The sequence below is a fragment of the Dama dama genome, chromosome 33 (assembly GCF_033118175.1).
Source record: "Dama dama isolate Ldn47 chromosome 33, ASM3311817v1, whole genome shotgun sequence".
Lineage (NCBI taxonomy): Eukaryota > Metazoa > Chordata > Mammalia > Artiodactyla > Cervidae > Dama > Dama dama.
Genome location: NC_083713.1, coordinates 22879548 through 22896829, shown reverse-complemented (window position 1 = coordinate 22896829; position 17282 = coordinate 22879548). Strand labels below are relative to the sequence as shown.

Sequence of the window (17282 nt, the reverse complement as noted above, 5' to 3'; positions counted from 1 at the left end):
TAGTAAAAAGAGCACAGAATCAAAGCAGACTATCTGATTTCAAATCGTGGCCCCTTCAATTTATTGCCCAGTTTCTGGGCAAGTTATTTAACCTCTTTGAGCTGCAGTTGCTCATCTGTAAAGCAGACTAATGGTAACTCATATAATTGTTGTGTTGATTAAATCAATATTAAAACAGTACTTGTCCCAGTACCATGAGTAATCCCTACTACAACAGTTCTACTACGGTCAGTACTGTTGCAGCTGCTTGATCCTTACAATAACAATGTTTTTTATAGCTTATAAAGCTCTTCCCTGTAATATATGTGTCCTAATTGTGATACTCTGTGGTAAGTCAGTCAGGCATTGAACTCATCAGGAGGCTGAGGTTGGGAAGTTTCCTTAATAAGTAAAAGGCAAAGCTGGAACGCGGATTAACCCCTGGGTCCATGTTCTTTGGGTCCTGCCCCACACCTTCCCGAGAACTGAGTGCCCCCTGTACCTGGGAGTAGTTGGCAGACCCACTGGTTTCTGATGGTATGTGTTGTGCTGGCTGAATGGGGAGGAATTCACCGGTCTCTTCATCTAGTTGTAACTGAGCAAAAAAGGCTTTCTCTTGCTCCTTTTGGAGTTGTTCTTGTCTTTCCTTTTCAAGCTTTTTCTGTTTTTCCAGCTCATGCTCCTTCTGTCGTTGACTGAAGTCAAAAACTTCTCGACTTACCCCGAGATCTATATCTTGCCTCCAAAGTATGTCAATCAAATCCATGTCCTATGTTTAAAACAAAAAAGGAAGGAGAGAGACCATGGTTAAAATGGTTTTAAAATAGTAGATAACACATAATTTATACCACTGCTGATAGTAGGGGGTAGGGAGATTACAAATAAAATCTGAATGGGAACATAAGTCCAGTGTTCTGGAAGGACAGTAATTCTATCCAGTGTTTGCATGTATTCATTTTTCTTAAAAAAAAAAAAAAATCACCTTCAAACACAGCTATCCATTCTTAACATTTATTACTTGGATTATTAATGAATTGGGAGATGGTAGAGGTCACTAAAAGCAAAGTAACAGATGTTGCACGTTAATGTTCTTGAATCAAAAGAAACCGCACACTTGTTTAATGGAACAGTAAAATTAGAGCAAGCACCCTGAGCCAATGGTTTATCATGAGAAATGGAGTTTGAAGAACATGACTGAATATGTGGAATTTCCTCTTAAACTTGCTTGCCAGTTTACAGAGCGGGGAAAGACTGCAAGTTAAACTCTTGCAGTTGTGAGAAACCACTTTTCTTTTGGTCTTTGCCTATAGTGGATTATCTTCTGCTTAGCACTTCTTGCTACATTTGTCTCCATGGTTACTTATTAAAAACAATTTCCTCTTGATCTGAGTTTTAACTCCTGAGGTATGACCATGTTGGTAAGGTCAAGTCCTAGCAACTGTTAATCTTGTGACTGTGGTAAAGCAAGGGGCTGTCAGAATTATTGCCAAAGGGGTATTGCCCACTAGGCTCACTCCTGATAAATAACCCTCTGAATAACACAAGCCAAAAAAAAAAAAATGGCTCCAGGGAACAATGGACGGTAACGTGTTCTAACATAAGGGGAGAATCTTACAATGAGGGATTGGTTATTCTGATTTATATAACAAGGCTAGACTTAGGCACCATGGCCATATTTTCTAACTATAAATGTGTCAAAATTTTTTTCTGATTCAAAATTTAAGTTTTTGTTAAATTCTGAATAGGAAATTTAAATCTTTCTATTTAATAGATCATTTACATTGAAGACAATGAGATGGAGATTGGAAAAATCAAGACACAGAAAGGGAATTGGGGCTGAAGGCCAGCAGACTCAGTGTGCAAACATCGTAACTGTGTATTGCAGTTCAGACAACGGCCGGCAGCACTGGGCTGCCCAGTGCATTTACAGCTCAATTACCTTCAGCTGCCGAAGGACAGGAACAACATGGTGGTTCCTTAGCTGAGCAATCAGGCTATTTCACCCAACCAAGTCCAAGCACAGATCACCCAACCCAGAGGCAGCCCAGCTACTGGGGAGTCGAGGCCACCTCCAGCCGTGATTGAAAGTTGGCGTTCGAGTCTTAGAAGCTGTGAAATCCCACCCGTGAGATAAGTTATCCTAGCTTTAAACAGTATAACTTAAGAGCACAAAGCGCACACAGCAGGTATAGTTAAAGCAGTATCTGTAGCTCTTGAGAACTGGCTAGGGTATACCTATTTTTAAGGCAACATCTATTAAGATCTTTCTATATATGCCAAGCGATGTTTTAAGTACTTCAGATATATACAAACCAAGTCTCAAAACCACATGAAGAAAACATGTATCCCTATTTTACAGGTAAGTTTATTGAGGCTTAGATACGACTGGAAGGTGCCAGAACAGATATGTCAGGGGCTTCCCACAAAGAACCCACCTGCCAATGCAGAACATGTAAGAGACATGGGTTCAGTCCCTGAGTCGGGAAGATCCCCTGCAGGAGGAAATGGCAAGCCACTCCAGTGTTGCCTGGAGAATCCCATGGGCAGAAGAGCTTGGTGGGCTACAGTCCATGGGGTCGCAAAGAGTTGGACACGACTGAGCCACTCTTTCTTTTCACCTGGATTATGTTCCTGGCCACAAGCAACAAAATAGAAATTGTGTAGCATTCAGTCATACATGACTTTTCTCAGGAGGATCCCCACTAAAACAATAATTTCCATTTTAAAAATTGTTTTGCCTTCAATGGACATGTCTCCACAAAGGTCATGTGAAAGAGAAAGGCCCAAGGTATAGAGAAACCTACACTAACGTTGTAATTAGGTTGGGCCATATCTTCTTGGGGAAATCTAAATACAGCTGAGTATCCTGTCTGGGCCATTCTCCAAACTGGAGCTAACAAGGTGCTAAGGAGACGTTTGGCACGTTCACACCTACTAAAGGCTCGTACTAAAAATTAAAGAAATGTGTGCTCATACAGTTTCAATTGAACTCTATAGTTTCCTACCCTTCTCAAGAACGGAACATGGAAAGCACATTGAACTCTTCAGAAGATTCACAACAGAGAAACCCCAATACTTGTCTCTGTATCGGGGGGCCACGGGCCACATCCTGCCCTCAGGTTCCTCAGCCTGCCTGGGCCTGGGGCTTCTTGTTAAGAGGTCCCAGGATAAAAACCAGTACCCAGTTTTGGCTTTCCCATAAAAAGCACATAAGAATTTATGTTGGAAACATCTCACAAATATGAGTCCAAAGTATCCCTAGAACCCAGAACTATGTGGGAGGAAAATTTCTAATTTATTCTAAAACTGTCAGTGGCAATCACACCAAGAGTTGATGTAACTCTTCTTTCCCTTTCCTGGCTCTCCTCATCAGATGAGATGTCTTGAATGGGTTCAGATAGTTAAGCTGTAAATTATTAACTATTCCATCCTACCCCTATAATACAGATTTTGGTGGATCAAATGAAATATGTGGAGGAACTTTCTCTGTAAATGTAAAGTATATGCAAGTACTGATATGCCTCCCAACGGGAATGGGTCCTACTGCTTGCTGTGAGTGAGTGACGGCAAACTCCAGGCCAAAGGAGAAGAATGGAGTTGCAGACCTAACCGGAGTGGGAGCCTTGAAACAACACTCGGTCTTGAAGCTACTTGGTTCCTTTTCAAAGAAGGTCAGAAATTGACCACTGGGCATATGTAATGGGTGTTGTAAATAAATGTAAACAACACACTTTTATGTAAGCTTGTATGTACCCAAGTAACACCCTCTCAATTGCTGCTCAATTTCTGATATGACTGCCCTTCAATGCACAGCTCGAAACCAGTTCAGTGTTTTAAAACTCCCCATAACAATTAGGCAAGGGCACCTTGCTAGATCCTTTATCAACAAACAGGAAACATAAAACACAAAATGTCATTTCCAGTGATAACATCAAATTGCTCAATGCAGGTTGGGCAGCCTTCATGGAGATTATCACAGACCAAAACAGGTTTCAAAGTGTTCTCAGAGGTTTTGCTCTGTATTTTTAAGTTTATATGTTTGTTCTTGCCATGAGAGCTCTCTGAAAGAAAACATCTGCATGGGGAAAAAAAAAAAAAAGCTGAGTTTTAACCACTTTGAATTCCTAAAACAAGTGTTCTGATCAAATTCAGAATGCAGCAACAAAGGGTTGCTTGTCATAGGCTTGATATATCATACATCGTGTTACTCAGATTTTCACCTCAGTTTCAGAAGGAAAAAAATCTGTGGGCATTTGTTATTGTACGAAACATTCAAATAATTAAGAACAGCAGAAGTTTGTCCACACACATCTCACTGGCAGGGAGCCCCGCAGCCCCAGGACTGTAGTAAGCTGTCCTGAAGGAGCCCTGTGACTGGGCACGTGACTGACTCCACAAATGACTGATCTCTCTGCAAAGCTCTCAAACTATCTAAGGGGAAATAGTTGGGATGGTGCCTGTAACAGACAAGAGCATGACAATGGACAGGGTGGAAGGAAAATGGCCAAGGAAGAAGACACTGCTCTTGCACACTTCACCCTGAGGCACTGAGGAAGCACAGCTGCCCTGCAACAGGGCGGAGAAGGAGGGTCTGCGGAGGGAGGGGGAATGTATGACTTTCCAACAGGCATCTCCTTAAGCTTCAAGGTGTTCCTGAGGGCGTTCCGCACTGGGTGTAGCCTTCACGTGCCATAGGGAGCAAATGCCATGCACCACACTTGGTGTCTGAATTTTTGTTGTTTTTCTTTGTGATCCCTGAGTTATGTTGCTAGCTTGGCTTCGACAAAATAAGACAATGTATTAATACTAAGAAATGTTTGACAGTTCACATTAAATCGCCATCTGGCCCAGTGGAAATAGTCATATTGGAAAATGTATATATATCATCATTTGCCATCTGGGTAATCTGTTACTCGTTTTATGGGAAACCTGAAGTTGGACTATTAACTTGGGCCACTTTAAAACAAAGATCTTTGTTCCAGGATAAACAAAGAAGAAAGCCCTTGAACATAGAATCCCAGAATAATGTCTTTTGTAAGCTAATTTTAGTGCTCTGAATAAACTAGCATTTTATCATGCTCAGATGATTCCCCCCAAATCAGAAAAGATAAAGCAAAGGTATTATGAACTCCTAAATTAAAGCAATTCCGTAAACCAAGGCTTTAGAAAAGTATCTAAAATGAAATGGTTTCTATCACATACATTCACACGTATAAATGAAACCTGTACCCACAACCCTTTCCCTCTCTCCCCTCTCCCATTCTGTTTTGTCCAGAGGATGAAGGGAAGGTGATGGGAGGTTTCCTTCTAAACATAAGTTTCTCTAATAAAGTGTTTTTAAAAAATTGCAAGGAAAATTCTATAAACAATAAAAACTGATCCTCACTTCCAGTCACATGGTATAAGTGTTAAGACAACGTCCCAGGTGATTTCTTCTTAAAATCATGTAATTCCACTAAGAAAATAGTAAATCTTTTAAAGTTTATTCTCCTGATATTGATCCCTCCACCCAAATATTAACAACTAGCATTCAGAGTCTAAATTACACCCAGTAATACTTTTCTTTCAGACATTTCAGTCTTTATATCATACCCATCATACCCAGATAGTTATATTATTAACCTAAAAGTCAAATCTGGTTTAATATTTTTTTCCATAGAAGCTACACAAATATTTTTGGGCAAAACCAGATGGAACATTAATCACATCCTACCGTCCCTTAAGAACAGAGGTCAAATTAACAGCTATAGGAAGGTACAAAAACAAGTGAGGGCGTGCTCAAATCCTGAAGAACTGATTAAACAACATAAAAGGTCTGGATTTACAAGCCTCTCCTCTGCAGTATGGATCCTTACCACTAAAGGAAAATAACACCAAGCAGGTGTGTTTTTAAAATACATCTCGCTGACGACTATTCTCTTTCATAATATTTATCTGCCTGTTTACTTCTTTCCTGCTTCATCACAAGAAGATACACACAACAAGGTCAATAGTTTTCTCAGAATTCTAGAGAAGGCAGATAACAGGTTATTCTTTATAGTCTGCCCACATTCAGGTACTTTTGATTCTACTGATCTGATTTGCTCATTTCTGAACACATTTGCTATAATAATTGTGAAGTAAGTGGTTTAAAACAAAGGTAAAAAAAAACATTTATACAGAATCATAGAATGTTACAGGTGGAAGAGGCCTTACAGACACTGAGGTCAAGTGTAAATGTCACTGGGTTAATTTCTGTGTAACTACAGCTCCATTTAAAAAAATAACTGGCCTTGCAACCAGTTTATATGTCAGCAGAGACCCCTAATAGGTAATAATAGTTACCACTAATCCGAGTTTTCCTTCTAGAGTAAATTTACTAAGGATTATTTCCTCAGTCTTCAATAACTAGCAGTTTTTAACAGCATTAAAAAAAAAATCTCAAACACACCAAACATGAATTATTCAATGACTTAAAATCCTAGATCACATATTTGCTAGTCCATGAGTTGCAGACACATCCTCCTACGCTTGTGTCTTTCAGCTAGAAAATGGTCCCATTTCCTCACAGTCCAGCTTGTTACTGTGTACATTTTCATGTGCTCTTTCCTGCTCACAAGTTTCTCAGCAGTGACTCAACCTAAGAAACATGATCAAGCCAGTTTACTGGAACTTTCATCCATTACACTTGTCTGTACACTGCAAAGTGTGATGCAAAGGTAAAGCAAGGCCTGAAAGTGAACAGAGGAAGAATTTGGACTGTTTATTTTCCTAAGAGACATATATGTGTTTGGCCAAAAAGAAATCAGAAAGGACAGTTAATTTCCAAAACAGCAGGTGATCCCACTGCTACTGATTCCAAAAGTGAATCTGAGTTTTCTATGGGAAGTTTCACACCTGGATGCCAGCAGAGTTAATTTCTGCCCGTTTGTAGTATTTTTGCAGGACGCTGCTGTTGGGCCTCAAATGGCCTATGCAAGGGTAAGTCACTATGTCGAGCGGCTTTGTTTGATAAGCAAACTTCAGGACCCATTTTTTTCACCTCCATTTTTTAACAAGCCATGAAGGTATTCAGCTCTGGATGCTGCACTCTACACATGAAAGTAATTTTGTGAATAGGTCTGTTATCACTACTAGAATGATTCTATAGGAAAACACACACACCTTTTCTTACCAAGAAAACCTGCAGGAGCATTGGCTCTAACTCTAACTTCACTCAGCATGCACGCTGACATTTACCAAGTGTGAACTGAACAGGTCATCAGATACCCACCTTGGGTGGCATCAAACAGAACTGCTTGCTCAGCCCCCTGCACCTGCCCCCACGAGAGAGGGCAGAGCCCCAGCATGCTCGGACCCCTGGAACTCTTTTAGCTATTTCTGCCACTTCTAAACCCCCTAATGATCTTTCACCCTCTCTGGATCCTGCATTTGTAAACAAATTATTTATTTTAATCTTAAAGCTTCTTTTCAGATTTAACTGCTTACAATTAGCTCTAAAAGGTAAGAACTGGGCCAGGGATTCAGGCCTGCTGTTACTTGCTGCCAGCTCAAGACCTGTGTGCCTGTGGAAGTGACAGTGATGAATCTTAGATACGCATATATCGTAATATACAGAGACTGTCTAAAATACTTAGCTTTTTTTGTACATCCCGTAAAAACAACATTACAAAGGGGGGTCTGCTTAATTATTTTTTAGTGTTAACTTTATTGAGTATGAAATATTTCTCAAAATAATAAGCTACTAGTGGCTAAAATGTCACTTTACCAGAATGGTGATAGTTATAATAAAGGTGGTAGTCAATATTAGTGTACATAAATGGATCATTAATCCAGCTACCCACTGAATACAAACACACAGCTCACCTCTCAGGTACCTGGAACTACGATAGGTGCTGGGGACACAGAGGTCAAGAGGACAGTCTCTGATCTCAGTTTAGAGACGTGAGGAGAAAAGCATGTAGGGGCCAAGACAGCACTGAGGAAGTGTCACTAAACTGCAGAGACTTCGCAGAGGAGTCAAAAGCTCACCGGTCACAAGCACATGAACATCCCACCCACTTAAACAAGGGGCAAAGCTTGGTTTTTCCAAACATCTAGTCTGTATGAATACTGGAAAGCAAAGGAGGTTTTGGAGGTGGAGAAGACAACCCATCTCCACTCACCCTGCCTTTCTGGTCTCCCCTCTTCGTGGCAGCAATCCCGCCCCCACCCCCAGTTTCTCCCCAGAGGCTCAGATTCTCCAGCACAAGGAAAATTCTCAGAGACGTCCTCCTTGCATGTGGACTTTTCAGTCAATATGACTCATCTCAGATGGCATGGGAATTCCTGCTGATGCCACACTGTCACACAACGTGGTGACAGGAGGCACCCAGAGGACACACATAGCCCCTTTCATTTTTCAAACAGGGAAACTGGTCTAAAGGGTGAAATGACTGTCCCGAGATCAAAGGTCAAGGGTTCCAAAGCTACTGTGGTCTACTTTTCTAATTTAACATCTAATTTTATGACTCCTGCCCAGTTATTTGGCAGATAGGAGGGGAAAGATATATTTTTGCTATATCCAGGTCAGGAAGCAACAGAACTGGACATGGAACAACAGACTGGTTCCAAATAGGAAAAGGAGTACATCAAGGCTGTATACTGTCACCCTGCTTATTTAACTTATATGCAGAGTACATCATGAGAAATGCTGGGCTGGAAGAAGCACAAGCTGGAATCAAGATTGCCAGGAGAAATATCAATAATCTCAGATATGCAGATGACACCACCCTTATGGCAGTGATTGAAGAGGAACTAAAAAACCTCTTGATGAAAGAGAGTGAAAAAGTTGGCTTAAAGCTCAACATTCAGAAAACTAAGATCATGGCATCTGGTCCCATCACTTCATGGGAAATAGATGGGGAAACAGTGTTAGACTTTATTTTTCTGGGCTCCAAAATCACTGCAGATGGTGATTGCAGTCATGAAATTAAAAGACACTTACTCCTGAGAAGGAAAATTATGACCAACCTAGATAGCATATTAAAAAGCAGAGACATTACTTTGCCAACAAAGGTGCATCTAGTCAAGGCTATGGTTTTTCCAGTGGTCATGTATGGATGTGAGAGTTGGACTGCGAAGAAAGCTAACTGCCAAAGAATTGATGCTTTTGAACTGTGGTGTTGGAGAAGACTCTTGAGAGTCCCTTGGAGTGCAAGGAGATCCAACCAGTCCATCATAAAGGAGATCAGTCCTGGGTGTTCATTGGAGGGACTGATGCTAAAGCTGAAACTCCAATACTTTGGCCACATTATTCGAAGAGTTGACTCATTTGAGAAGACCCTGATGCTGGAAGGGGTTGGGGGCGGGAGGAGAAGGGGACGACAGAGGATGAGATGGCTGGATGGCATCACCGGCTCGATGGACATGAGTTTGAGTAAACTCCAGAAGTTGGTGATGGACAGGGAGGCCTGGCGTGCTGCGATTCATGGGGTGGCAAAGAGTCGGACACGACTGAGTGACTGAACTGAACTGAATTTTTAAATTTGCACCTCTGGTCCCAGCTTGCCAGTCAGCAGATTCCTCGCAGCTTCTATCTCAGCTGGTGTTCGCAAAGCACTTCATGGTTTGCAGGACTGACCACTGCACAGCATGAGGAGGTGGTTTATCTTCATCTATGGATGAGCACAATTAGGCTCTGGGTCTCCAGCATCCCTGCCCCAAATTGCAAGTTGGCAAGTGGCAGAGCCAGAACCCCAATCCAGATCTGATGTCCAGCCTGTGGGCGCTTCCCACCACCACAGGACAAAGGCTGCAAACTGCTTCAGCCCCGTGCCCCCTGCCGGGTGGGATGCTAAGGCTGGAAGCCAGCTCACTGATGCTCAGCCCGCCCGTCCTGACAACTAGGCAAGTCCAGTCAACCCGCACAAGCAGAGTTTAGCATTTAGATCTTCCCATAAAGCCAATACTCACCCCCAGTCCTTTCTCTGTATATCTTATGTGGGCTTTCTTACAATGGCCCAACTAAACTGCAAACTCCTTCAGGGCACGACAATGTCTTTTTTAATAGACGGCATGTGTATATAGGATAACTTTAAAAGCTACGAAAGTAATCTCCCAGTTATCTCTCCCCAAGGCAACCACTGGCATCAGTTTTTTGTGTCCTTAGGAAGATATTCTATTAAATACACACCCGCAGGCACATATTTCCCAGGTGGTGCTAGTGGTAAAGAATTTGCCCACAATAAAGGAGACCTGGGTTCGATCCCTGGGTTGGGAAGATCTCCTGGAGAAGGGAAAGGCTACCTGCTCCAGTATTCTTGCCTGGAGAACTCCATTGATAGAGGAGCCTGGTGGGCTACAGTCCATGGGTTGCAAAGAGTTGGACATGACTTAGGGACTAACACATTTCACAGACACACACACAAGTAGTATATAATCACAACATTCTACACTTATTTCTTATTTAATATACTTTAGCGATGGTTCTACATCAGGGCATAAAGTTGTTTCATTATTTTTAATGGCTGAGCAGTATTTTAAGAATAGACCTTTTTATAACAATCTTAATCAGTCCCTCATTGGGCTTTCAAGTTATTCCTAATCTTTTGCTAGGGCAAATGATGCTACCATGGCTATCTTTGTACATAAATCATTTCAACAATGTGTGAGGATCACCTATGAGACAGATACTCAGAACTGCTGGTCAAGGAGTATACACATTTTTATTTATTATACAATGAGAAATGCCAATTTTCCCCACTCTTTTCCCCAATCATGTGTCCTTCATACCTTGCAGCACATTGGCACATGGTACTCACCCAATAAATACATGGTAATTGTTGATATAAGGTCTCCTATATTAATTTCAAACTCATTTCAAAATCAGCCCTCTCAGTATTTTTAAAGATAAGACAATAAAACTAAGACTAAAGAGAATATACTGTACATAGTCAGTTGTCCAGCCAACATTTCTTTAATCACCAGTCTATGTCCAGCCAAGGTAATCTTGGTTGGTGCCTTTGGAGCTGGTAAAACAATCTGCAGGGGCAAGAAACATAAAGGCCACCGTACACACAGGTAGATGTCAGGCAGTCTCAACAGGTGAAACGAGCAAAGTTGGCAACCTCAGTCCTTCTACCAGACAAGGTGAATTCCCAAGAAAAAACCAAGTCAAATAAAAATGGAACTACCATATGATCCAGCAATTCCATAGCTGAGTATACATCTGAAGAAAACAAAAAACATTTGAAATAATTTGAAAAGAAAGATATGCACCCCAGTGTTCACCACAGCATTGTTTACAACAGCCTAGATATGGAAACAACTGAAGTGTCCATGAAGAGATGAAGGGATACAGAAGATATGCTGTAAATATACACAATGGAATACCACTCAGCCAAAAAAGGAGAAAATTCTGCCATTTGCAACAACATGGATGGACCTGGAAGGTATTATGCTTGGTGAAATAAGTCAAGTAGAGGAAGACCAATTCTGTTTTCACCTCTATATGGACTCTAAAAAATAAAACATACAACTGAATATAACAAAACACAGATACAGAGAACAAACAAGTGGTTTCCAGTGAAAGAGGGTTGGAAGAGAGGGGCAAGATAGGGGAAGAGGATTAAGAAGTACAAACTACTAGTGGTATAAAATAAATAAGATACCAAGATGTAGTGTACAGCACAAGCAATATCATCAATATTTTATAATAACTTTAAATGGAGTATAATCTATAAAAGAGAAAGCAAGTCCAACCAGGCTGACTATATGTACTAGCTCTTTGAAGACCAGGAAAAGGTATTCGTCTAGGGATGTGTCTCTCAAAAACATGTAAGTTGGCTATTAAATTACACTGAACACACAAGTAACTAAGAAGAGCCGATGGTGATCTTGCAGAACACAGACCAAACACCAAATTTATAAATAAGTATCCCAAAGCCCAGAGATACTAAATGGGTAACTGACACTAGGTCTCATCTGACTGAGCTGAACCCAGGAAGGGTCATCTGGTCAACTCACAGAAATTAGATTTCAAACTAGACCTTTCTATTGCAATTTCTAGTCCTTAAATTTCTGAAATGCTAGGAATTACTTTGAAAACAGAAGTGTACAAAACTGTCGTGTGGCATTTGATCCTGCAACCAAATAGAACCCTGGCCTATAGAACCCTGTTATCTGACCAAAGTATGACCTGCACTTTTCTGCAGAGAACTTTCCTTTCCCTACTCCTAATCTCTAAATCCTCAGTGGTATCTAAAGATTATGCCCATATTCAACACAATAGGACTAAAGGGCTTCCAGTTCTAACCCTGACTTCAGGCAGACCATCTCTGCTACCAAGAGCAAGAAGTGCTTTAAATTAACGTGGAAGCCTGAGAAGTCCCAAATCATGGGGTCAAGGCCATGGGCCCACCAAATGCACATTCCAAACTTGACTGACTCATCCACAGGCTCACCAAGACCAAGGGTGACCCCAGAAATAGTTCTACATCTTCTTGGAGAAAGGAAGCCCTTTGAGACAGCAGCCCTTCCATTTTTAATGCTTACAGAGCACAAACCACTTTCACTTGCATGACTGTGTCAATTAATCCTCACACTACTCTGTGTGAAGATTAGCAAGATGAAGAAATAGGTTCAGAAAGGTTAAATATCAAAGGTCGTCTGACTTGTCAACTGTATCTGTAGCGGAAGCAGCCCTCGCTAAACCTGATGGACAGACCCATAAATCAAATCACCATTTAGTGACTCATCATGGCTCCCTTTCCTCCTCGATTCCTCAAAATAGACAAAAAATTCTGGTTTGCTCTAAGGGTGTTCATTTTAATTGTTGGTGGCTTCTTCCTTAAGTCAGTTTTGCCACGAAGAAAACAATACCATAAAACAGGCCTAAACTTTTACCAAAGGATCTCAGGCTACCTACCTAAATAACAAACACCTGAAGTCAAGCTCTCAGTCTTTTTCTCAAGGACAAAAGCTGTGGGTCTGGTTTAAAATCTCTGGTTTTGGGAAAAGAACTCCTTAAATGAAAAATATGAAAGCCAGATGTATGGAGTTTTCCAAAGTAAGTGCTCGCACAAAGTGTGGGAATTATTTGTACCTTATTACTACTATTCCCCATGGATATATCATTATACTGCCCAACAAAAATTTACACGTCAAACATGGAATCAATCATCCTGTCCACGGGAGACACAGTACAAAAATTCTTTCTCTCATTGCCTAAAATAATTGCTTTTTAAATCCCTCTATCAGGAACTGGTGGAAGTTCTTTGCAGCCCTGACGCCCACCATGTTTCCAACGCCAAGGAAGCCCAGGAAGGAAAGCAATAGGCTCTAAAGCACATTAAGTTCCACACCCATCCACGGTCATGTTACAGTAACATGTTACAGCAACTTTGAACCTCAGTCTCTCCATCTGCAGAAGGACAGGGTTGGGTTGGGTGAGTCCAAAGATCCCTTCATCTAAACAACTCTGATTCCGTAAAGTCAAAATGTAAGCCCGGAACCTAATTTTGAACTTTAGAACAAGCTAATTTCAGCAACCTGTAATAGAGGCTCTAAGGCAGTACTTTCCAGTATAAATTTAATGCAAGCCATATGTGTGATTTAAACAACTTTAGAGAAAAGGGAAAGTGTTAGTCACTCCGAAAAATGTAGTTTAACACTACATTAAAGTGTTAGTCGTGTCCGACTCTGAGACCCCATGGCCTAGAGCCCACGAGGCTCCTCTGTCCACAAAATTCTCCAGGCAAGAATACTGGAGTGGGTTACCATTCCCTTCTCCAGGGAATCTCCCCAACCCAGGGATCAAACCCAGGTTTGCTAAACTGCAGGAGGATTCTTTACTGAGTCACCAGGGAAGCCCAAAACGATTTTAGCAGCCTTACAAAAAAAGAAAACAGTTAATTTTATTTAATCAGTATTATTTATTTCACCCAATATATCAAAACATCATTTTACTTTGTCACCAAAAATTTTAAATTATTAATGAGCTATTACAAGTGACAAAACACTCAACGAATGTAACAAAGATCAAATGACATGATCACATAAAATGTGGTCCCACCAAAATAGTTATATTCAACAGAAAAATATCTCATCCTACTTCTGTTTAAAATTTTAAATCATAATTCATTAAAATTAAAAAACACACACCCTCAGTCACACCCGTCCCATTTCAAGTGCTCAAAAGTGACCAGTGGCAAGTGACAGGGCAGCTCTGGGCACCTACAGGGTGGGCCCCCCCACGTTTCTTAGCGGGGGAATTCTAATGAACCAAACTCCTCTGTACTGCAAATTATTTCCTGAGAATACAATGGGAACAGTAACCCTTTCAAGGACACTAGGTCATTGCTCACCATTGTTTGCAAAAAGCTACTTCAACGACCTGAGAGTACAAGTCTGAGTGTGAGTTACTAACAGAGCACTGTTATGGTCCAGAGGCCACATGATTACCAGACTACTGCAAAGGTCATCCAGAAGAATGGGTAGAAATGAGGGCTTTAGGTAATAGGAAAGTACCACTGTTGCCATGAAAAACAGGAAAAAAAAAAAAAAGAGTTTTTTAATTTCCCTTTCCCAGAGAACAAAGAAGATAAAGAGAACAGCGAGCAGGCCTGATCATTTCTAGCTTTTTTTTTTTTTTTAAACTGTTCCTAACTCTGCATGTCTGTAACTAAGTTTGCTTTCCTTCCCCCTAACTTTGTAGGAGCTACACTTCTGCACCTATTTTCCTTGGACTCTATATGCTAAATACATCCTGCATCTGGTGTTTACCCTTCGAACAGCCTTCCCCTAGCAGTTACATATCAGAAAGGCAGAGCCACTGAACTGCCAGACTCAATTACTGGGTTACCGATGCCAGCCTATGACTGTTTTTGGACAAGTCCTAACGCCTTTGCTCCTCATCACCTACTCCAGACTGCGAGGCCTCATCTTATACAAGCCCCTAGACTCCTCGTGGAGGCACAGTTCTTGAGGCATGGGCCTACTGTGTTCCCCGCTCTGCTGGCTGAGAATTAAAGCCACCTTTCCATTTCCACCTTTCCATTTCCTCCAAATTCTGTCTCCGTACTTTTTAATTGGCTTTGGTGGACAAAGAAAGCCAAGATTTTGGCCAGCAACACTATCTGTTCCAACCAAGGATATGAATTAGTCCTGAGTTTGGAAATTACATTTCAACTGCTTCCAATGTATACATTTGCACATACACAAAATCCACTGTTGCTGTCAACTGCCAGGCAGCAGTTTGGGCCTCTTAAAAAGGAAACGATAATTAGTATATATATCCCATTTCATTCTCTTAAAATCAGTACAGGAGTCTTTAACTTTCTTTAAGGTCAATCTTTTCGGTTAACTTGCTAAATAAATACATAAGGACATCGGCTACCTAGAGAGCCTTCACGTTAAGATGTGAGAAGGAAAGATCACAGTGCCAATATTCTAAAGCTGGGTAAAGGAAAGTGCGACACAATCTAATAACAATAAGTGCATTTATCGTGCGCTTTCTATGTGTTCAGTCCTTTCCAAGCACTCATCTCCATGAGCTCACTTGTACTCAAACCAGTTGGCAAGGAAGGTGGTATTATTATCATCTCCTTTTGGGGCAAGGAAACTGAAGCATCAAGACGTTAAGTAATCCTGCCTGAAGACCTACCTCTAGAACCAGTCACTGCGAGATCCACCCCCGGTGTGTGCTACAGGATCACTCACAGGACAGAGGCCCTCTTCATACCCAAGGCCTCTTCAAGGAGGCCGCACACAGCGGTCCTGTCGGGGCGAACTGTACAGGGAGCTCTGGCTGCAAGAGAAAACCCAGAGCAACACCTGTCCTCACAGAACTGTTTTCCATGTGGGGAAAAGGTGTGTGAGCGCCCCCTGAAAATACAGACATGTCAGGGGTGAAGCAGTAACCCTCCCAATACATTCAACTCCTGCTGCATGGGTCAGATGAACATGGGCGGGGCTCAGTCGCTCAGTCGCGCCACTTTAGACTGTAGCCCACCAGGCTCCTGTCCATGGGATGGGATTTTCCAAGCAAGAATACTGGAGTGGGTTGCCACGCCCTCTTCCAGGGGATCTTCCTGATCTAGGGATCGAACCTGAGCCTCCTGCATTGCAGTGGGATTCTTTACCACTGACCCACCAGAAATCCCACAGCTGGGTTTAACCTTCCACTTATGCACTCCTACCCCCCAACTCTTTCCATTTGTACAACTTGCCTGTGGAGACTGTTCCATTTCTAGGCTCAGAACCCCAGAGTAAGAAATTCTACAACCAGTGAAGGAGTGTGTCTGTGATGGAGTTCACCGAGACGGCTTACCAGTCCCTTAAGCAGGGCATCCAGTGGACAGGCTAGAGGGCCCCACGGAGGAGACAGGGCAGTGTGGGCCCCTCTGTGTCCCAGGGCACACGGAAGGCCTTGCCATGGACTGGTCTTCTGTCTCTGCAACAATCAGGCCCTGACGTGAGACTAGGACAAGCCATAGGGGAATGAGACGCTTACAGCAAAGAATGACAAGGGGCATGGATTCAGGGAGGGATTTTTCTTCAAGTGGGCCAAGGAAATCTCAGATCCCACACATTCAAACATCCCCGATGAAGATATATACTTCTGATAACAATCTCAGGGCTGCCGTGTGTATGCTGTGTGCCAGATCCTCATGCCCAGCTCTCTTCTCACCTAATTCCACACTGTACGTAGGTTCAGCCACATCTAATGACAATAGAACTGAGGCACATCCCCCGTACTATCACTCCAGCTCTCTGGCCCCTGGTTCTCTCCCGACAAATCAGGGATAAGGCTCCTTAACTCACAGGGTGGAGTAAGGAGTCCACGGGACAAAATTAGTGTGTGAAAGCCCACAGCACCTGGCTGGTGGTGGGAAGAGCCCCAGAGGCTGCAGCTGCCTTCGCCAACATTGCAAGATGCCCACCTCTCTTAGCTCGGGGGGGGGGTCGCAGAAGCAGAGCCCATGGAAGAGAAAAGACAGGATACTGTCTGTGTTTTCATTCTTGGGTGAATACTGCTAATCCCTGGGGCTAGAAGGCAAGGATGACGCTCTTCCCTCTGAACGAAGATGATGAGAGCAAATGGATCGTGGGAACGGGCAAGAAGAGAGAAACTCCCCAGTGTTACCAGGGAAGAAAACAATCCATCCTAAAGGCAAACTGGCAACTTCTGACTCCTCCTTCCTCACCTTTCATCAATGGAGTGATGGATACGTTGGTGATGAGTTTCTGTTAAAACCCAGGAACAGCAGGGTGTGCAAACTTGAGCACAAATGGTTTCATGATGGAGCTAATGGAAAGAGAAAACTCTACTCCCTTCTTTAAAA

General features: G+C 42.2%; 1 protein-coding gene and 1 long non-coding RNA gene across 3 annotated transcripts in view; both read right to left on the bottom strand.

Moving 5' to 3' along the window:
- NFE2L2 (NFE2 like bZIP transcription factor 2) overlaps window positions 1-17282 on the bottom strand; it is a 32746-nt gene that overhangs the window by 3371 nt on the left and 12093 nt on the right. For both annotated transcript variants that reach the window (XM_061135559.1, XM_061135560.1), the window contains exon 2: window positions 482-748. In XM_061135559.1, the coding sequence (XP_060991542.1) occupies window positions 482-748 (267 nt within the window). The remainder of the gene's footprint in view (window positions 1-481; window positions 749-17282) is intronic.
- LOC133051140 (uncharacterized) lies at window positions 6099-17233 on the bottom strand. The gene is made up of 2 exons (XR_009691786.1): window positions 16268-17233; window positions 6099-15745 (listed from the first exon to the last, which is right to left on the bottom strand). It is a non-coding gene; the product is annotated as an uncharacterized LOC133051140 (long non-coding RNA).